The sequence below is a fragment of the Nilaparvata lugens genome, chromosome 14 (genome assembly GCF_014356525.2).
Source record: "Nilaparvata lugens isolate BPH chromosome 14, ASM1435652v1, whole genome shotgun sequence".
In the NCBI taxonomy this organism is placed as follows: Eukaryota; Metazoa; Arthropoda; class Insecta; order Hemiptera; family Delphacidae; genus Nilaparvata; species Nilaparvata lugens.
The window spans coordinates 5,984,521-6,008,721 of NC_052517.1; the positions used below are offsets into that span (position 1 = coordinate 5,984,521).

The 24,201-nt window shown below is 34.9% G+C and overlaps 1 protein-coding gene across 1 annotated transcript; it reads left to right on the forward strand.

The window, feature by feature from the left end:
• Positions 1–507: 507 nt before the first annotated feature.
• On the forward strand, positions 508–22,619 carry LOC111053833 (protein FAM117B). Its single transcript, XM_039441150.1, has 7 exons — positions 508–1,036; positions 2,791–2,921; positions 4,534–4,625; positions 10,004–10,052; positions 10,914–11,395; positions 13,309–13,497; positions 22,381–22,619. The coding sequence occupies exons 1-6, from the start codon at positions 808–810 to the stop codon at positions 13,481–13,483; spliced, it is 1,158 nt and encodes a 385-aa protein (XP_039297084.1). The 5' UTR covers positions 508–807; the 3' UTR covers positions 13,484–13,497; positions 22,381–22,619.
• Positions 22,620–24,201: the final 1,582 nt, after the last annotated feature.

Here is a 24,201-nt window from a genome sequence, read left to right on the forward strand (position 1 = left end):
TATTGACCAAAGAAGTAAATTTGAAGATTAACTGTTCAAAAATTGTGCCCAGACTGGGAATTCTCTCACTAATTATATAATGTCATACTATATTGAGATTGCCTTAAAACTACCAGAATATCTTGTAAATGATATTGTTGCTCTCAGTCTGATATGTGACAATTTTACCATGGATTATGAATATTTTATTGTCAAACTGATAAAATTAACAGAGAACTGAAACAAAGAATATGAAAAAGGATGAATTTATTTGCAGTTCTTTAGTGTATTTTGAAATATTCCTTCAAATATCCCAATAATTTGAGTCTTATAGGGGTTGAACTTAACTATAAGATGATAAACTATCAATTCTGACTTTTTAAAACTTGTAAGATAATAGAATTACTGCATTAATAAACATTACCAGAAAAATACAATTTGAAATTTCGCGGTTAGCAGACGACACGTCATTGAACACTGCTACAAACAAAACAACTAAAAATTCCCTTGGCATTACAAATCTGAAGTGTTTCTGAATCTATTCTCTACATTGGCAGACAAGCTACACGATGACATTTCTACTGTCAAAACTGCATGTTTTACTTGTTTTTAGCAATTATTTCTACTAATTATGCACAAGTTTCAAGTGAAATTGTTGGATTTTGATAATCTAGTGTAGATTTTACAAGAAATTCGTTCAAAATGATGACATTTAGGTTGTGTTGTGCTATGTGTAGTGCAAATAGATTTCATAAACAAAGCTAGTGACAATTTTTTGTAGAATTTATGGAGTATTAATTGCAATTTTTTGCAATAAATGTTGGGAATATGGCGGGACAGAGCTGGATTCGAAGGAGTTCTCCATCTTCATCGAAAAGTGGACCTCTAAAGGCTACTTTACCTATGAGTTCTTTAACGAGACAAAATAGTAATTTAAGACAGCATAGTCAAGATAACAGTCCGGTTACATTGTCACCAACTTCTCCTTGGAAAACTAGAGCATCTCCTGATCATATTTTGTCAGGAATCAGAAGCCCTGGGGCTTTAAATTACAAAGGTAAGAAGTTTTTATAATTTATGGTTTGTGGTTAGGTTATTTTCCTTTGTCTACATGTACCGGTTGCTTTATATCGATTAAGTGAGTTTGTGTTTTGAGTCTATGTGGTACAGTTTTAATGTTTTTAACAAAAATACCAAACCTATAACAAATTTTAAAGGTACATTGTGCTTATTTAAGACAAAATATATAACGTTTTACTAATACTTATTTTTTGTTCAGATGTAAGTTTTTTTCTTGCTGACGAGGGTGATGCCCACAAGAGCTCCAAGCTTGTGCGTGGGTGATGGGACGGAAAATGATGAGAGTGGACCTACAGCTTAGATGGGTTCCAAACTAGATACCGGGAAGCGATTTTTAGATTAATTTATAAATTACATGATATTTAGAGAAACCATCTTACAAAATTGTTCTTATTGATTAACTTTAAGGCTTAAGTTTTTTGTGGTTTTTACTATACATGAAGATTCAAAATTTTGTCAAGTTTAAGCTATAATTTGTAGACTGCAGTATATAGGCCTATTTGAGGGGAATTAATTACATATATAAATTCATATCAAAATTGTTAAAATATTCATATCTTTTTTTAAGAGATTGTTTAGTGCGGTTTGTTCTTGAGTTTTAATACAGAGTTCTCTTCCTTGTTATCGGATGGTAACGTGGAACTGTCGGTCCCGGCTGAAGTATGACAGTTGTAAGCCCTATTGACGACTCAGTGACATAATAAGGGAAAGTGGGACCTTCTCGCAAGGGACTCCATACCAACAAAAAGCCATACCAATTCACTTTTTAAACAGAATATGGAACTACTGTTTTGGACATAATTTATTAAAGATTTGACACGATTTTTGGCAGTATTTTGCCAGTATCACTCTAGTTTTGAACACATAAAGTTGCTTATAGCATAGAGAAAAGATATGCCATGGTATAGGACGTTTATGTTGCAAATGTGAGTGTTAACTGAAGCCGATAGTCCTAGTAGTTGTTTTTGGTGGAGCTACTGTATGTGACGCTGGTAGTCTCTCATACTGTGCCCTTCTTACACTCTTACACTCCCAACAACACACTAATAATAGACAGTGTATAGGGTGTCTATGTTGCAAATGTGAGTGTTAACTGAAGCCGATAGTCCTAGTAGTTGTTTTTGGTGAAGCTATGTGACGCTGATAGTCTCTCATACTGTGCCCTTCTCACACTCTTTCACTCCCAACATCACACTAATAATAATACAGTTGTCGACAGTAATCAGCTTAAGTTAACAAGAAATCGGCTTGAAATTTGGAATATAAACTACCTATAACATGGGATATCTACTTATGCTATCCTTTATGGTTATATCATGTTATTTCAGAAACCATAGAGTTCCAAGGGACCTTTACTATCATCAGAACTTCCATTAAGATAAGGAAGAAAATTATGAAAGCTATGAAAATAAAATGATCTACTTGAAATTTGGAACAACCTATACCATGGGATATCTTCTCATGCTATCTTTTCTCTAAGCTCATAGTAGGCCTAACTTGAAATATTTTGTAATATCTTAAGGTGCGTACAGATATACGCGCCGCGAATATGAGCAATTCACTTTTAATCAGCTGACTATATCTGTATTTTTACAGAAACGGTAAGATACAGATATAAAAAGGTGGCATCAGCTCATTAGAAGTGAATTGCTCATGTTCGCAGCGCGTGAATCTGTACGCACCTTATTTTATGCAAGTAAAGTTTGTCAATTTATATAATTTTTGTTACAGGGAAATGTCATATATCATGTCATGGAAGTGCCAGCATACGAAGAACTGCCTCTCTGGACACAATATATCTGACAGGACAATGGCCAAGGGATTTCCATGCATCTCTGCTACATCTAGATAAATCTACACAGGTGAGAATTTTCTATATACAGAGTTGGTTAAAAATATTATTGAATTTTTTTAAAATTAGAATGGAATCTAATAATTTGATTGTATGGTATGAGATGGTGTGGTATTTTTACATAATTGAAAGAATAAGACTTTGATATTGTCAATACCACTTTAATTTATTCAAAAATCAATTCATCTTACAGAACCAGGTTTCATGCTAACACCTACCACATCTACAGCTGAACTTCAGCTTGAAGTTCAGGAAGACGAATTAAGAGAAATCAAATTTTCAAATAAATTAAAGTGGTAATGACAACATCAACGTCGTATTCTTTTAATTACAATAGAATCCCCAATCAGACCTATTATCAAATTTCCCTTGTAAAATATGTATTAAGCTGTATCCATAATTTTTAGGCTACCTACTCTGAATAAATTTCTGAATTATGGATTTTATGTATTTTTGTTTTATATCTTCAATTCATCCTACTTTGAATTCTATCAATTTTATAGTTTCATGGTAACTTATATGATGGTATAATATTATGCTTGTGAGATTCAAGCTCTGAAGTCAGTATCTGATTGACATTCCTTGTTAACTCAAGCAAACTACTGTCGACTATTGTCTATTATTAGTGTGTTGTTGGGAGTGTGAGAGTGTAAGAAGGGCACAGTATGAGAGACTACCAGCGTCACATAGCTTCACCAAAAACAACTACTAGGATTATCGGCTGCAGTTAACACTCACATTTGCAACATAGACACCCTATACACTGTCTATTATTAGTGTGTTGTTGGGAGTGTATGAGTGTAAGAAGGGCACAGTATGAGAGACTACCAGCGTCACATAGCTTCACCAAAAACAACTACTAGGACTATCGGCTTCAGTTAACACTCACATTTGCAACATAGACACCCTATACACTGTCTATTATTAGTGTGTGTTGGGAGTGTAAGAGTGTAAGAAGGGCACAGTATGAGAGACTACCAGCGTCACATAGCTTCACCAAAAACAACTACTAGGACTATCGGCTTCAGTTAACACTCACATTTGCAACATAGACACCTATACACTGTCTATTATTAGTGTGTTGTTGGGAGTGTAAGAGTGTAAGAAGGGCACAGTATGAGAGACTACCAGCGTCACATAGCTTCACCAAAAACAACTACTAGGACTATCGGCTTCAGTTAACACTCACATTTGCAACATAGACACCCTATACACTGTCTATTATTAGTGTGTTGTTGGGAGTGTAAGAGTGTAAGAAGGGCACAGTATGAGAGACTACCAGCGTCACATAGCTTCACCAAAAACAACTACTAGGACTATCGGCTTCAGTTAACAGTCACATTTGCAGCATAAACCATGGCATATCACCATCAATGATAGAGTATCACCACAATATGATACAGTATCGTCTCAACTTGATACATAACACCATACTGTGATACAAAACTTTCAAACTTTGAATGAATTCTACAAACAATGGGATATCTTTTTATACTATATTTTCTCTATTGTTGTACTCACATTTTCACTGATTTTAAAGCGTAAATCTTACTATAGATGAATGAAACAAGATCACTCTTTGGATTAATAGGTAGAAAATTAAATTTGATTTTTGTTCTCAGACTGAAGAATTGGACAGCAAGAGGTCTCAGCGTTGTACCCCCGACTTCTCTGTCATGACTGAAGACAAACTGGACAAAATGATTAGGCATAGGTGAGTTGACTCTCTCACTTTTTCAAAAAATGATCTAATTTTTTTTATAATTTGAATATTAGTTGCTCCCAATTTCTCCCACATAACTGGTGAGAGCGAGTGAGGTAGGTTGTTAAGGTGAGCCCCGTCCACTGGAACCGATTTCGTCCGAACTAGCATCGGCCGAAAACTACCGAACTCGTCCGAACTATCCCCCAACAAACAAAGCTATAGATGCTCGTCCATTGCAACAGGTCATACGTCCGTGCACGGCCGTCTCCGGCCGATCAAGTTTTCGATCCGAATTGACTGGGATTTTCCGGCTCTATCCGGCCGAACAAACTAGTCGAGCTGAGACAACAAAGTGTTCCTAACCTAAAATTGTTTCACATTCTTTTTTGTTTTCGTTTTTTGAACTTGTTCTGTTTTATAAAGTTTTAACTATGGACAATGAAAAGTTGATAAGTTTGGTTCAAGAGCATGTTCCATTGTGGGATATGCGAGACAAAAGATATCATTGTTGTGATGTTCAAAGGAATCTGTGAACAAAGATTAAATTAAGTGTTAATTAAAGTAAGTTTGATTACTTACTTTATCGATTACTTATGCTTAGTAATGAATAACTAATTTAGTGGATATTTGTTTATTCAGTTTTCAAAATCCCAATATAATCATTGTTTATGAGAAATTTTGGTGGCTATGATAGTAGTTAATTCAATAATTGGCAACTAGACTGACATAAACTGTTCCAATGGACGACCCTATTCGGCCGAATTAACGGCCGGCAGATTCATCTATTTATTTATTTATTCATTTATTTATTTATACATTGATAGATACAATATAATTCTCAACTATGAATGATTGGGAAAGGAACAACAGGCTTAAAGCCCAAAACTGTTCCTTTCCCAAATTTAGATAGAAATTGTCCAAAAATAGGTTATGTTTACACTACACGTTTTTTGTAGCCGAACGGATCGGTTGAATACGGTTCCAGTGGACGGTTATCCTGAAAGGGGACACAAACAGGCTAACTATAGTGAGGTCCACGTTATAATGGCAGTGAAGAAAGATAGGAGAAAAACGTTGCCAAGTCTCTCCATTTTGTCACTGAGTGTACACATCTGTTACTCAATTCATCCCATTAAATTTGATCTGATAATAATTGTCATTTCCTTAATAAAATAATCAATTAATGTCAAATTAATCAAGGATATAATTTTTTTCATAATTTGATTCAAAAATTTGCTTCTATAACTGAGATCAGATTTTATTTTCATACAAACCTGAAATGGCAACTAATTTACAAAACTGTGATACACCAATCTGAAGTTCGAAACAACAGAAATTAAGTTATTTGGTAGGTATTCTCCTCCAATTTCTTTTAAAAATAATATAAAAATAGAAATCCTATTGAAAATAAGTAATTTCAATGGAAATAATTCTGAAATAACTTTTCAATGTTATTTATACCAGTACGAGTAGGTCTAACCTATACTTGTAGGCTAACTTAAGCATGGATGAAGTCTAGGATGGTTAGTTATCAACTTTTAAAATGTCATTTCAGGTATTTTGATTTGTGTTTTTCATACGGTAATGTCTAAAAATAATTTAATTGTTCTAAAAATACATTTTAAATCTATTATACGACTTGTGTAATAAAGTATTTTGATAGAATGAAGAATAAAAATGGCGGCTGAGAATTGTTTGTCTACTTTCGTACAGTCACTGTCAAAAGTAAAGATAAAATATTCTGGAAAACAGACAACATTGCAAAGCTAGAGAGAGATAGCGCTATCTGTTTTGTTGTATGATAGAAAAGGACAGCAACAGTATTGTCAATCATACACTGCCATTATAACGTGGATCTCACTATATATTCTGTTTATCGAAAGGAGAGACATTAATAACATAAAGTTTGCGCATAAAAGTGAAGACTCATCAGCTGGTTTCGTAAATATGGTTTTGAAGAAAGTTGGCTCATACACGTAGGGGATAGGAAATTCACGAATGACGCATCATCACGTCTCAACTACTCAACTGATTAACTTGATTGAAATTTTACATATAGATTCTTAATTTACCTAGGATGGTTGTAGGCCTATTTTTAATTTTCAATATTTTAGTTTATCAAGTATTTAATAATCTTAGGCCTATAAGATTGCAACCCGGCACAAATGGTTATGAATACCCCTATTGATTCTCAATTCACCGAGGATGGTTATAGGCCTATTTTCAGTTTTCAAGATTTCAGTAGGTCAAGTTTTCAGATTGTCTCGTTTTTAATAAGACCCTTGTGGAGCACGGGTTACCTGATAGTTGAAAATATTATTGACCGAGCGAAGTGAGGTCTAAGATTCAAGTCGACGGTTTAGCATTTCTCTTAATGTTTAAATGTTTATATGTTGCGCATTTACGGCGAAACGCGGTAATAGATTCCATGAAATTTGACAGGTATGCTCCTTTTTATTGCGCGTCGACGTATGTACAAGATTTTTGGAATTTTGCATTCAAGGATATATAAAAGGAAAAAGGAGCCTCCTTCATACGCCAATATTAGAGTAAAATCAGACTATAGAATTATTCATCATAAATCAGCTGACAAGTGATTACACAGATGTGTGGAGAAGCCAGTCTATTGCTGTATTTCCATAAGGACTATAGTTTCAATCAGGTAGGTACTTGTGGATGAGAATACTGCGTGAGGTCTACTGTTCACAGAACTACTAGTTCCTATAAGTTATAATGGGATTATTAATACTTGTTCGGCCGGGCTGAGTGGCAATAATTCATTTATATCTCAAAGGAATTAAATTTTAAGTTTAGCCTACTGGCCATAGACTGATACTGACTGATATGTAAAAATCTAGCCCAACAGTTATAAGACTTATTAAATGAAATTATATTTTCATATTCACTGTCATTTTTGTGTGGGGGAATCCAACTAAATATGACTTACACTGCATTAAGGCATAGATGAAAACTAGTAGTTCTGTGAACAGTAGACCTCACGCAGTTTTTTCATTCACAAGTATCTGATGTCACCTGTTCTAGTTGATTCAGTTGAATCATAATTTACTCTTAAAAAATGTTATTTGTTTTCTCCAAGATCAAAAACTCACTTATGTTGATAAACTCAGTTCACGCTTGAATTTGTATCCCATATATGATGTTTTATCCAGTTTCGAGATAATCTTTCCATCTAATAAAAATATTTCTTAACTATTTTAAAATTATTTTTTTTTCAATGAAGAATATCATAATTTCTTCAGCATTATTCAATTCATTTAATCATGTTCTATTTTATTTTCAATCACCTATTAAATTAGTTTTTCAAATGTTAGAATATTGATACTGATGGGCACGCATCATAGAAAATATTGAAACCCTACCTTATAGAAATAGACACGGCCAGACATCTGTGTAATGCATGCAATGAATAATCCACTTGTCAGCTGATTGATTATGAATAATTCTATAGTCTGATTAATCCTATCTTCAAAGTAGATGATATTTAGTGATATCAGAGTATGGAGGAATTCCTTTTCTTTTCATATTATCCTTAAAATGCAAAATTTCAAAAAACCTGTGTATACATCGATGCGCAGTTGAAAAAGGAATATTCCTGCCAAATCTCATCGAATTCTATCAACGCGTTTGGCCGTAATTGCGTTACATACAGACAGATAAAAGAAAATCCGAGTTAAAACATAGACCTCATTACGTTCGGTCAATTACTTCTAATATAGGGGACCGAGCTTCGCTCTGGAGTACAAGAGCATAAAAAGTTTATTACGAAAGAAGAAATTATAATAACATTCATACAGAAATGTTCTATCTAATAACATTAAATTTAGATTAATTCCCAGAGGAAAAAACAGTACAAAAATTTCCCTCACGAAGGCCCAGTGGCACAAAAGCCGGTTGAATTTTAATCCTGATTATCTTAACGTGAACCAAATCAGAGAAGACCATTTAAAAAAGATGGATCTACTAGAATTAATCAGGATTGAAAATGACCCGGCTTTTTTGCAACCGGCGCTAAGTACCTGATTGAATGATTATAAAAGTTCAACAGCTGAGTCATAATTTTGACACTGTCCCACACACATGAACTCGCTCACTCACTTCCATCACCAACAGACGACGAAATAATTATTTCATTTGTTTTTCCAAGGGTAAATGATAATTAGGTCCTTCAGCGAGTTTTTCCAGGGATGAGACCTAGTGCAATCGAATCTTTTATATTATAAAACATACCATATCAGCTGTGCTAATAGTGAAATTGTGTTTCTTCTCTGGCTCAACATTTTGCAAAATTACTCAAAAATTTCCAATTTGTAGAGATTTGAGTGAAATATTTTTGTTTTTAATCAGTTTTTAAATATCTAAATTTAAAATTTTTAGTTAAGTCATTAGTTTTGAAGTGGAAATTGGACTTTTTGAAGTGAAAGTGAAATCTTAACCTTATTCTTTTTTGAAACTTTTATTTGTAAAAATTTGGGAGAAGACAGTTTTGGGCTATGCCTGTTGTCTTCTCCCAATCATATTTTATTTATTATAATTATGATTTGTAATTGTCAATGAAATAAATAAACCTACTATGTTCTGAATTTCGTGAGAATCGTTAGAGCCGTTTTCGAGATGAGGTGAAATACAAACATATTAACATCTAAACATACAAACAGAAGTTGCTCGTTTAATAGTATAGGATTTGTTTGTCTCCGATTAAGGGTCCTTAACATTGGTCAATTGTGTACTGTTTCTTGCGATGTAACAACCTCAACTCAACTCCTTCTATTTTATTTTACACATTACACGACATGAACACTGCAACAATCAAAGATCATTGAACTCACAAATCCCGTCCGGTATGCGTAAACAGTAAGACAGTATCAAATTTCAATCACTGTCTCTTCTTCAAAACGCATTCATTTATGGTCTAATTACATCAGCACTTTGAAAAAAACGAAACGTTAACTATGAATAAAATTGAACTAAATATGAAAAAAACAGCAACCACTCCGTACATAGTTTTAAGTTTTGTGTAAATGTATGTAAGTGTGTGTGTGTGTGAATGTGTGTGCGTATGAATGTGTGCGCATATGTGAATGTGTGTGCGTATGAATGTGTGCAAGAATGATTATAAATATTGACATATTGATTTATTTCAATATAATACCATATTCAATTATTATGTTCTTCATGATATAATATTTAAATTTGTATATAAATATTTTACTATATATATTCAAGTGTCCCCACACAGGGTAGCCTATAGGGAACACATATTAGAAATTAAGAAACAATATTGTATTTGATTTTTGGTATGCATTTGATTGTTTAATTATTTTTTTGAATAAAGAATTTTTTGAATATATATTTTTGAATATTTTTAGGCAGCTTGCTGAAAAGTTGCGAGCCATAAGAAAGCAGTATAAGAAAATTGTAAAAATATGTCTGAATAGACCAATTAGATATCCCACTAACCTAATCTATAAAGAATTCAAAGTTCTAAGCCCTGAGGATTTATATAAATTGAACTTTTTAAAATATGTATTTGAACGACCATTAGACTTTCCAGTGACTCCTGAACATGGATATACAACTCGTGGTCAAGCCAGAGAGAAACTGTATGAGCCGAGATGTGTAACTGCATCTGCGGCTGGTCATGCAGCCTTTCAGGGTCCTCGTTTATTCAATGTTTTACCTCTCGATATTTCTAGAGAGTCCTCCTTATCGATTTTCTGTAGAAGGTTAAGACTGTATTTATCGGCTTCATAAATTGTTTCGTTTCGTTTTGTTTCATTGAAATATGTTTAACTTTATTCTGTAAACTAGGCTATATAAACTAAGCATTATAATCTATTTGTTTCTTTTTGTGGAAGATGTGTATTTTTGTTTAGATTGCTTAATGGCATAAGATAATACTATTTATGTAAGTAGCTCTATATAGTACTTGAAGCAGCTGAATCGTTTTTCTTATATATTTTCTGTAATTCATAAGACGAACCACTCCTCGACGCAGGCCTAGCCTAATGAGGAGTGCACTTGATATTTTTATGTTTATGCTTTGTAAAATTGTACAATGAAGTGAATAAAAGTTATTATTATTATTATTATTATTATATTATTATTATTATTATTATATTATTATTATTATTATTATATTATTATTATTATTATTATTATAAACAATCGGACTCTTATCTGAAAACTTTAATGATGTGAATGTCATCCTAATAATTTCATTTTAATAAATAATTGTAATTTATAAAACAATTTTATTTTAATAATTGTATTTTCTAGGCGATCCAAATCACCCCTGAAGGCCACCGCGCGCCCCTACCCGACCTTCTCCGTCTGACCCGTACCGTGAACACGCAAACCCCTTCACTCGACCACAATCTGTCGCCGAGCGACACAAACTTATCGCCAGGCGACACAAATCTGTCGCCCGGCGGGGGCGAAACGTCGCCCGCCTCCATCACATCGTCGCTGGACGAAATGATCGCCGCGCGACTGCTGGTCGACCGATTCAAGTCGCCCAGCGACCGATTCGGGTCGCCTGCGCGACTGCTGACCTTGTCGCGCGACGATTTGAGGTCGCCGAGGTTCCTGGCGTTGTCGTCTACACCTAAGGACAACAGTGAGGAGGAAGAGACGTCGCCTGATATGGAGGAGGTTTGTGGAGGAGGAGGGAGTAGATCGCCGAAAATTAATCGCTTTCTAGCTAGAGAACCACCGGACGGCTGTGAACGAGTTAGTCTCAAGTTTACTGAGGATAGTAGGTGAGTTGATTGGTTATAAAAATTCTAAAAAAATAGTAGAGATTGTTTATCTATTTATCACCTTGTGTGCAAATATACAAATTTTTATATCTGTATCTTACCGTTTCTGTAAAAATACAGATAAAATAAGCTTGGCATCAGCTGATTAAAATTGAATTGCTCATGTTCGCGGCGCGTATATCTGTACGCACCTTAAAGCTGCGTACACATATTCGTGCTTCCAACCCGCACCGAGCGCGCTCCTCCCTCGTACCGCCCTCGTACCGCCCTCGTACCACCATCAAACCACAGTCGCACCCATCATGAACGTTACGGAAGATGTTAGATCTTCTCGCGTTCCCCGGTCGAACCACTGTTGCTCGCCGGTCGATCATCAATCGCTCTGCTGGAGTGACGTTCGGTTGCGGAGCAGAGCGACAGTCTGTACGCACCTTAAGGCTCAACTCACACTTACACGACTCAGGTCGAGAAGAGACTGGACTCTAGTGGAGAGCATGTGTTTCCAAATGGTGACACTCAGACCAGTCGATTCTAGTCTCCGCGACGTCACCATTCAAAAACACATGCTCTCCACTAGAGTCCAGTCTCTTCTCCACCTGAGTCACGTAAGTGTGAGTTGAGCCTAAGAGCGTGAGAAGGGCACAGTATGAGAGAATTACCAGCGTCACATAGCTTCACCAAAAACAACTACTAGGACTATCGGCTTCAGTTAACACTCACATTTACAACATAAATGCCCTATACCATGGCATATCACCATAAATGATACAGTATCACCACAATACGATACAGTATCATCTCAACTTTATACACACCATAATTTGATACAAAACTTCAAAAATGAATGAATTCTACAAACCATGAAATGTCTTCTTGAGCTATCTTTTTTCTATGGCCTATCATAACTCAGTTGTTCATGCAGCCTTTTTACTTTCCTTGCCCTATTTCCATAGGTAAGGAAAGTATTGCTTTCCGAAAAAAATTAAGGTACCCCAATTTCCAAATTTCTATACGTTTCAAGGTCCCCTGAGTCCAAAAAAGTGGTTTTTGGGTATTGGTCTGTATGTGTGTGTGTGTGTTTGTGTGTGTGTGTGTGTGTGTGTGTGTGTGTGTGTGTGTGTGTGTGTGTGTGTGTGTGTGTGGTGTACACGATATTATCTCCCAAATAACGAATAACTTGAAATTCGGAACTGCCACAAGTCCCATATCTGTAAAAATTCAGGAGCTCCGCTCCATCTATGCAAAGTTCGATTTTAGATTCCTAATTATCAGGCTTCAGATACAATTTTAAAGATTGAAAAGTGGAAAACATTGAGCATGAAAATCTCTGCAATTAATGTCCAGTAACATTTTCACCTAAAATTGAAAATAAGCTCGGAATTCGAGAAAATGTGATTATTCAATTGCAAACCGTTGATTCCATTAAATCATTCACTATGAAGAGATAGCAGACCTCATGTGTGTCTCCAGCGTTATTTTCTTGTCATCAGCTGGCTCAGATCTTGGAATAGTAGACCTGAGATGCGCGGGAACACTAGCGTCAGATGATCAATTTTCATAACGACAAGGAAAGTTGTGTGAGTGCGCCACACCAGATTTTTTGAATAGTAGCGCTCATCGAATTTCCATCTAGCTGTTCACCCTGTTGTCAATATTTGCGTAGCAGAAGTCTTCGGGGTGATTTACAGCATTTAATTGGGATTTTCGTTTAATAATAATTATTCATTAATTAGCATTTGAACAAATGCAACTTCCAATATCATTTCCATCTGTAGAACTACAGTATTCATAACATCTTTGGGATGATAACATAAATCATTTGGATATATTTTAGTGCTATATTTTCTCTGTGGCCTATTTATTATTCAGTTCTTCAAGGAGCTTTTTCAATAGTTATTTTATATGTTTTGCAGCTCAAAAGACCTGACTCAGCTGGACTACTGCGATCTAAAGCCTAGCGTCACGTTCCAGCTGCGACCGAGCATAGGCTCTGCGTTCCTGCCTTTGACCAAGACCAGTGTTGCCACCACACCCCAAGACTCTCCCTCCCACTCACACACTGCTGCCAACCCAACTGAAACTACGTAGTCGACAACCCCCTGGTCAGTTACAGTATATCTGTTTTCGTTGCTGTAATTTGAACCCTGTTATTCGAATTTAAGAAAAAAAACAAATGTGATTAAACTCATGATATTCATTTCACATGATTAATTATTTAGTGTAGGCCTATATTCAATGAATAACTTGGATCAGAGTTCAATTAATAATATTCATATACACTTAAAATAATTGAAACTTGAGTTATATACACTTGGAATTTCTGATAATATACAGAGCGGGTGAAAAGTCCGAGAACGGCTTAATATCTCATACACAATAGTTATTTGTATATCTAGAGTGAAAAGTACGACTTTTTCTCCCTGTGGGAAAAAGTTTGAAGCCCGAGGCGAAGCTGAGGGCAACAATTTTCCTGAGGGAGAAAAAATATTTTTGGCTCGTGATTTACACAACATTTTTCCTCCATAGACATTTTTTTATAGAAACTGCAAATCAAATCATTTTAATAACTTACGTTATTGTTGACAATGTTTCCTAACAACATAACCTAAAATCTAAAACGTAAAACCCAGTCGTCTGATTGGCACTGCCAATTGCGCTCTCTATCGGCAAAAGTTATAACAATTATCAGCTGAGCAGCTATCAAAAATGGCTGACTCCAGATCACGCGGTTCAGATTTGAATTGCAGATGAAAAATATATTTTGGCTGGTATTTTGAATAGAATAAAATATTTTTAAAATTGTATAAATTTTTATCGTCTACTAATATTAAGAATATAATATCATACAAACATATATTTCATGAGTTGATCAAATTTCTGGTTGTGGTATTGAATTCAGTTGACTCAATGACAGACACCTCTATTACGCTTTCTTATCTGAGCTTAGACCTTCTAACCTATTACAATATAAGTTTTTAAAATAGAGATGCTTCTCATGTTATTTAAATGGAGTCACTTTTCCTCCCTAGGGAGTTTTTCTATTTTTTACTACCGAGAGCGAAAAAGTGACACTTTAGTATTATGTTTCAGGGAGTAAAGTAAGTACTTTGGACAGTAGGTGGAGGAAAAGGTAATTTGACGGTGGGTGTGATTGGGGATCCTACTCAAATTGAAAATACTACTTTACAATGACTTTAAAAATATGGTCCGCCATATTGAATGCAACTTTTTTTAAAATAGGAAGGTGGTCGTGTGATACATGATTTCGATAGGGAATTTCAAGAAAAAATGAATGGCGGAAACCGCATATCGATATCTCAAACCGTTTCGAAGATATTCCCATTATTAACCAATACTATTCAAACCAGAAAAGAGAGAAAAAATCTGAGAACGGCTTAGTATCTCATAAAAAGGAGTGATTAATCCAAGGTGAGAGTGATTGGGGATGTTACTCGAATTGAAAATACTACTTTACTATGACTTTAAAAATCTGGTCCGCCATTGAGGAAGGTAGTCATGAGATACATGATTTCGATACGGAATTTCAAGGAAAAATGAATGGCGAAAACCGCACATCGATATCTCAAACCGTTCAGAAGATATTCACATTATCAATCAGTGCCATGCAAATCAGAAATGAAATACTTGAGTGGTATTAGTTTTATAAAGAAGTTTTTCAATTTGAGTAGGATCCCCAATCACACCCACCGTCAAATTACCTTTGTGTATGAGATATTAAGCAGTTCTTGGACTTTTCACCCACTCTGTATTATGATTATGATATATGATATACATTCATCTTCCTTATGAGGAGACTGAAGGCAGTTTAACGTCATACCCAGGACGAGATTAAATATGGATTTCCACATACTAGTATCAGAGTGGATTAGTGATTTTGGCTTTCTAAAATTAAAATTCAAAATAAAATTTATATGTAACTCAAAAATAACCACAATAAAGCTGCGTTTACACCGGAGTTAATAACACAAGTTTTTAACATTTTTGTTATTAACTGATGTTAATTACAAAAGTTAATAACATCATGTTGAGTTGCGTTTACACCGGAGTTGATAACATGAGTTATTAATAAAAAGTTGTCAACTTGACTGAATCGACAAAAATTTATCTTAACAAAAGTTAATAACTCGTGTTTCTAACAGAAAATTTCTTGTTATTAACAAGATTTATGTTATCCATCGAGAGTCGGTAAAGATCAAAGGAAATGTGTTATGTTAAAAGCCTCTTTTATCGCATCAACTTTTGTTAATAACATGTATCTATCTTCCCCGTAACCCCCTCGCCCAGCATTCCTACCCTACAACTACAGCTGTTCCCTAATAACTACAGCTGCAGACAAAACACGTGACAAAGTTATTAACTTTTGTTGATAACAAAACTAGCAGCCAAAAGAAAATGTTATTAACTTATGTTGAAAACTTTTGTTTTAAACTCTAGTGTAAACGCATTATAATTTATTTACATTAGATCAGATGAAGATCATTATTTTAATGATCACACCATTTTTCAATTCAAAGTTTTGAAGAAATTTTTTTGCTTTTTATTCCGGCTGTTATATCATATGAATACTCTCGTTAAATGAAATTATATGGAAGTCAATTATAATTGATAACAAGATCTTGTTAATAACAAGGAATTTTCTGTTAGAAACATGAGTTATTAATTTTTGTCAAGAGAAATTTTTGTCGATTCAGTCAAGTTAATAACTTTTTGTCAATAACTCGTGTTATTAACTCCGGTGTAAACGCAGCTTTACAAACACACAAACATTCATTTTTATATATAGAGGAGATGATATACATTTATCCTCCTTCTGAGGAGACGAAGGCAGTTTAACGTCATACCCAGGACGAGATTAAGGCTGGATTTCCGCATACTAGTGTGAGAGTGGATTAGTGATTTTGGCTTTCTAAAATTAAAAGAAGCTTTTTCAAAATAAAATTTATATGTAACTCAAGAATAACCACTATAACAAAAAAACAAAACAAACATAACCTACTCTAGAACATGGTACGCCATAGTGGAGTAGGTCAATTTCCACACAGAATACACTAAACAAGTAGAGGACACATTATTAGTTATTTGTGCAACTAGTGCGCAAAGTTACAGTTTGCTACACCGAAAGAAACGTTTACGCCCGAGCCGTAGGCGAGGGCGGAATGGCTTCTTGAGTGCAGCAGAGGAACTTTGCGCACGTATTTCACATTAAATTTTTCATACAGTTATCATTGAATATGAGAAGTGGTTGATTATGGGTAAAATGATGACTGAAATCCATCAAATAAAGTTTGTCTGTATAATTTTAAACTTGATAATCCAATTGAAAATTAATAATTGATAATTTATTCAAATTATAAATTAAATTAATCCAATTATTTTGAAAATTTGAATAATTTTCAGTAAATCTTAATTTCTAAATAATTTTTCAATCAATCAATTTATGAATGAAAAAAATATTATTTGAAATAATGAATAATTAATAATTTTCAAATTGTATAATTTAATGAGTTCTCATTTTTATTTATTTGAAAATCTGAAAAAATATAGATAGAACAAATTCGCATTCAAAATACATTTATTTTTTTATCGGTGAAGTGGAACTTCCTATGGGACTTCCCACGATCCAAGCCATACGCTAATAATCTATAATATAATAAAGGACAGAATTGGCTTATACAAGTAGGGGATAGGAAATTCACGAATGACGCATCATCACGTCTCAACTACTCAACTCATTAACTTGAAAATTTGCAGATAGATTCTCAATTTACTGAGGATGGTTGTAGGCCTATTTTGAATTCTCAAGATTTCAGTTTGTCAAGGTTTTAATTTGATTTAATTCTAGTTACCTGCTAGTATTAAAATATTGTATCCGGTTTAGTGGAAATTTTCTTCTCATGAGTCTAATTTATTATTGATACCTTTTAATAGGGTTACTCAATGATTTTTACTTTCCTTGCCCTATTACCAAAGGTAAGGAAAGTATTGCTTTCCGAAAAAAATTAAGGTACCGCAATTCCTAAATTTCTATACGTTTCAAGGTCCCCTGAGTCCAAAAAAGTGGTTTTGATTTTAGATTCACAATTATCAGGCTCCAGATACAATTTAAACCAAAAAATTCAAGTGGAAAAGATTGAGCAATTAATGTTCAGTAACATTTTCACCTAAAATTGAAAATAAGCTCGAATTTCGAGTAAATTTGATTATTCAATTGCAAACTGTTTGCGACTGTTTATTCTATTAAATGATTCACTATGAAGAGATAGCAGACTTTGTGTGTCTCCAGCGTTATTGTCCTGTCACCAGCTGTCTTGGATCTTTGAATAGTAGACTTGAGATGCGCGTGAACACTAGCGTCAGGTGATCAATTCTCATAACGGCAAGGAAAGTTGTGTGAGTGCGCCACACCACATTTTTTTATTGTATATAGCTGGATTCCCACATATCAGTGACAGTGCAAGTCACCGGTACAGTGAAAGTATAATTCCTATGAGATCTGATTGGACTGTTCCCACTCAGCACGTTCGAGCGAGTATGAATAGTCCCATTTAAACTTATAGGAATTATTTTCTCACAGTCATTGGTGTGTGGCAATCCAGCTTCAACTATAGTGAGGTCCACGTTATAATGGCAGTGGAGAAAGATAGGAGAACAACTTTGCCTATCATCTGTCTTGTCAATGCCTTCTATAGACAGTAGCTGATACAGGTTTATTGATGTAATATTAACGGTTCATTCTCCTTCAAAATAATCAATTATAATATCTTATCAAGCAAGAAATTATATTAACTGTTCATTCTCGTTTTAAATAATTAATTATCCTATTATATTAAATGAGCAATTTCTGTATTTTCATATCTGGTTATTTATATATGGATATTTATGTTCAACGGATCTCGAAAACGGCTCTAAAGATTTTCACGAAATTTGGAACATAGTAGGTTTATGATATGAAAATTCGATTGCATTAGGTCTCATCCTTGGGAAAACTCGCTGAACGACATTAGAAGGATAATTCATCCTTGGCTGAAACAGCTGAGACTTTCGTCGACTGTGGATAGTAAAAAAGTGAGTGAGCGAGTATGTGAAAAATCAAAATATCGCAACCCCAAAATTTATAAGATGACATATAGTCAGTCAGCTGCGAAATATAAACACGATCATTTTAGAGAATTATGTTCTGTTTATCAATAAATAAAAATAACGAGCAAGCTCGGTGCTCCGATATTATTTTATTAGTAGTTCTGTGAACAGTATACCTCACGCAGTATTCTCTCTCATCCACAAGTACCTGATTGAAACTATAGACCTTATGGAAATACAGCAATAGACTGGCTTCTCCACACATCTGTGTAATCACTTGTCAGCTGATTTATGATGAATAATTCTATAGTCTGATTTTTACTCTAATATTGGCGTATGAAGGAGGCTCCTTCTTCCTTTTATATTATCCTTGAAATGCAGAATTTCCAAAAACCTTGTATATACGTCGACGCGCAAGGAATATACCTGTCAAATTTCATTAAAATCTATTACCGCGTTTCGCCGTTAATGCGCAACATATAAACATTTAAAATGCTAATACCGTCGACTTGAATCTTAGACCTCACTACGCTCGGTCAATTAAGCAAGAAATTATATTTTACAATAATATCATAATGTATTTTCATAATAATGATGAAATATTTTCTCAATTAATTATTAATTCTACATTGTTAAAAGACGATCTGGCAACAGAGCAAAGCGAGAAAGAGATAGCGCTATCCGCTTTGTTGAATGATTGATAAGGATAGCAATACCATTGCAAATCAAACACTGCCATTATAACGTGGACCTCACTATAGTAGGCTACCCTCCTTGTATTTCAGTTTTTTATTATATTTCTTGTGATATTTCACTAATATGATTGTATCTATATGTTTTCTAGCATGATATATTCAACATACCCAGCACCCCGGAGCATTCCTTCAGTTGGATCCACATCACAAAAAACGGACATTCAACGTTTTAAAACAGTCAAAATATGTAAAAAAATCAAACAAAATAACTGAAAAGTAATGATACAATAGTCACACCCTTCTCCGATTCATGTATTACTTATGATTATGATCTAATTATCGTATGAAATGTGATAAAGTTGAGTAAAATAAAAACAAGTACAAATTACTGGTGTTGTTTTTTATCCAATATTCGTTTACTATCCTTTATTTATTAGTATTTGTGTTGTGTCATAGGCTCCTTGCGTATCTTTTTGGATGCAACACGTTGCTTTTGAGAAGATACAGAAGAGCATCTGTTGCTTATAGAAAGATACATTAAGGCTCAACTGAAACTTAGGCGACTGAGGTGGAGAAGAGACTGGACTCTAGTGGGGAGCATGTGTTTCCGAATGGTGACGTCGTGGAGACTAGAATCGACTGGTCTGAGTGTCACCATTTGGAAACACATGCTCTCCACTAGAGTCCAGTCTCGTCTCCACCTCAGTCGCCTAAGTGTGAGTGGAGCCATAGAGAAAAGATACGGTAGCTTAAGACGATATCCTGTGGTTTAGGTCGTTTATGTTACAAATTTCACGCCGATTACTGTCTATTATTAGTGTGTTGTTGGGAGTGTAAGAAGGGCACAGTATGAGAGCCTACCAGCGTCACATAGCTTCACCAAAAACAACTACTATCTAACTAGACCATCGGTTTCAGTTAACACTCACATTTGCAACATAGACACCCTATATACTGTCTATTATTAGTGTGTTGTTGGGAGTGTAAGAGTGTAAGAAGGGCACACAGTATGAGAGACTACCAGCGTCACATAGCTTCACCAAAAACAACTACTAGGACTATCGGCTTCAGTTAACACTCACATTTGCAACATAGACACCCTATACACTGTCTATTATTAGTGTGTTGTTGGGAGTGTAAGAGTGTAAGAAGGGCACAGTATGAGAGACTACCAGCGTCACATAGCTTCACCAAAAACAACTACTAGGACTATCGGCTTCAGTTAACACTCACATTTGCAACATAGACACCCTATACACTGCCTATTATTAGTGTGTTGTTGGGAGTGTAGAGTGTAAGAAGGGCACAGTATGAGAGACTACCAGCGTCACATAGCTTCACCAAAAACAACTACTAGGACTATCGGCTTCAGTTAACACTCACATTTGCAACATAGACACCTTATACACTGTCTATTATTAGTGTGTTGTTGGGAGTGTAAGAGTGTAAGAAGGGCACAGTATGAGAGACTACCAGCATCACATAGCTTCACCAAAAACAACTACTAGGACTATCGTCTTCAGTTAACACTCACATTTGCAACATAGACACCCTATACACTGACTATTATTAGTGTGTGGTTGGGAGTGTAAGAGTGTAAGAAGGGCACAGTAAGAGAGACTACCAGCGTCACATAGCTTCACCAAAAACAACTACTAGGACTATCGGCCTCAGTTAACACTCACATTTGCAACATAGACACCCTATACACTGTCTATTATTAGTGTGTTGTTGGGAGTGTAAGAGTGTAAGAAGGGCACAGTATGAGAGACTACCAGCGTCACATAGCTTCACCAAAAACAACTACTAGGACTATCGGCTTCAGTTAACAGTCATATTTGCAACATAGACACCCTATACACTGTCTATTATTAGTGTGTTGTTGGGAGTGTAAGAGTGTAAGAAGGGCACAGTATGAGAGACTACCAGCGTCACATAGCTTCACCAAAAACAACTACTAGGACTATCGGCTTCAGTTAACACTCACATTTGCAACATAGACACCCTATACACTGCCTATTATTAGTGTGTTGTTGGGAGTGTAAGAGTGTAAGAAGGGCACAGTATGAGAGACTACCAGCGTCACATAGCTTCACCAAAAACAACTACTAGACTATCGGCTTCAGTTAACACTCACATTTGCAACATAGACACCTATACACTGTCTATTATTAGTGTGTTGTTGGGAGTGTAAGAGTGTAAGAAGGGCACAGTATGAGAGACTACCAGCATCACATAGCTTCACCAAAAACACTACTAGGACTATCGGCTTCAGTTAACACTCACATTTGCAACATAGACACCCTATACACTGCCTATTATTAGTGTGTTGTTGGGAGTGTAAAAATTAAAATATCGCATCCCCAAAATTCATAAGATGACATATAGCCAGCTGTGAAATATAAACACAATCATTTTAGAGAATTGTGTTCTGTTTAACAATAAATAATAAAAATAACGAGCAAAGTTCGGTGCTCCGATATTATTTTACTAGTAGTTCTGTGAACAGTAGACCTCACGCAGTATTCTCATCCACAAGTACCTGATTGAAACTATAGACCTTATGGAAATACAGCAATAGACTGGCTTCTCCACACATCTGTGTAATCACTTGTCAGCTGATTTATGATGAATAATTCTATAGTATGATTTTTACTCTAATATTGGCGTATGAAGGAAGTTCCTTTTTCCTTTTATATTATCCTTGAAATTCAAGATTTCCAAAAACCTTGTATATACGTCGACGCGCAATTAAAAAAGGAACATACCTGTCAAATTTCATGAAAATCTATCACCGCGTTTCGCCGTAAATGCACAACATATAAACATTTAAACATTAAGAGAAATGCTAAAACCGTCGACTTGAATCTTAGACTCCACTACGCTCGGTCAATTAAGCAAGAAATTATATTTTACAATAATATCATAATGTATTTTCATAATAAGGATGAAATATTTCTTAATTAATTATTAATTCTACATTGTTAAAAGACGATTTGGGAACAGTACAAAGCGAGAAAGAGATCCGCTTTGTTGAATGATAGACAAGGATAGCAATACCATTGCAAATCAAACACTGCCATTATAACGTGGACCTCACTATAGTAGGCTACCCTCCTTGTATTTCAGTTTTTTTATTATATTTCTTGTGATATTTCACTAATATGATTGTATCTATATGTTTTCTAGCATGATATATTCAACATACCCAGCACCCCGGAGCATTCCTTCAGTTGGATCCACATCACAAAAAACGGACATTCAACGTTTAAAAACAGTCAAAATATGTAAAAAAATCAAACAAAATAACTGAAAAATAATGATACAATAGTCACACCCTTCTCCGATTCATGTAATACTTATGATTATGATCTAATTATCGTATGAAATGTGATAAAGTTGAGTAAAATAAAAACAAGTACAAATTACTGGTGTTGTTTTTTATCCAATATTCGTTTACTATCATTTATTTTGTGTCATAGGCTCCTTGTGTATCTTTTTGGATGCAACACGTTGCTTTTGAGAAGATACAAAAGAGCATCTGTTGCTTATAGAAAGATACATTAAGGCTCAACTGACACTTAGGCGACTCAGGTGGAGAAGAGACTGGACTCTAGTGGAGAGCATGTGTTTCCAAATGGTGACGTCGCGGAGACTAGAATCGACTGGTCTGAGTGTCACCATTTGGAAACACATGCTCTCCACTAGAGTCCAGTCTCTTCTCCACCTCAGTCGCCTAAGTGTGAGTTGAGCCATAGAGAAAAGATACGGTAGCTTAAGACGATATCCCATGGTATAGGTCGTTTATGTTCCAAATTTCACGCCGATTACTGTCTATTATTAGTGTGTTGTTGGGAGTGTAAGAGTGTAAGAAGGGCACAGTATGAGAGACTACCAGCGTCACATAGCTTCACCAAAAACAACTACTAGGACTATCGGCTTCAGTTAACACTCACATTTGCAACATAGACACCCTATACACTGCCTATTATTAGTGTGTTGTTGGGAGTGTAAGAGTGTAAGAAGGGCACAGTATGAGAGACTACCAGCGTCACATAGCTTCACCAAAAACAACTACTAGGACTATCGGCTTCAGTTAACACTCACATTTGCAACATAGACACCTTATACACTGTCTATTATTAGTGTGTTGTTGGGAGTGTAAGAGTGTAAGAAGGGCACAGTATGAGAGACTACCAGCATCACATAGCTTCACCAAAAACAACTACTAGGACTATCGTCTTCAGTTAACACTCACATTTGCAACATAGACACCCTATACACTGACTATTATTAGTGTGTGGTTGGGAGTGTAAGAGTGTAAGAAGGGCACAGTATGAGAGACTACCAGCGTCACATAGCTTCACCAAAAACAACTACTAGGACTATCGGCTTCAGTTAACACTCACATTTGCAACATAGACACCCTATACACTGTCTATTATTAGTGTGTTGTTGGGAGTGTAAGAGTGTAAGAAGGGCACAGTATGAGAGACTACCAGCGTCACATAGCTTCACCACAAACAACTACTAGGACTATCGGCTTCAGTTAACACTCACATTTGCAACATAGACACCCTATACCATGACATATCTTTCCTATAAACGGAAAAGGATATACTTAATAATGTAGAGATAATATAATAATAGATTAAAAGACAAAAATTAATAATATATCAATTTTCATTGACAACATTTTTATTAACAACTACATTATTCATAATATTAATCCTGAACAACAAAATAGACGAACATACTCCCCCATTAATACTTTCTACAAACTACAATTATTATTTATTATTCTACAATAAAATGCTTTTACAAGTTCATATGTATAAAATTTAACATCTATATCTACACAATTATTCCATTCAATGCACATATAATAATTATAAATAGATTATATTTTTCTTCAATCAAGAATTAATAAGTCAATACTAATTATGGGTACTACCACAAATACGGTACATTGAAATTAATATTTTTATGATGGGTAAATAAATTGATAAA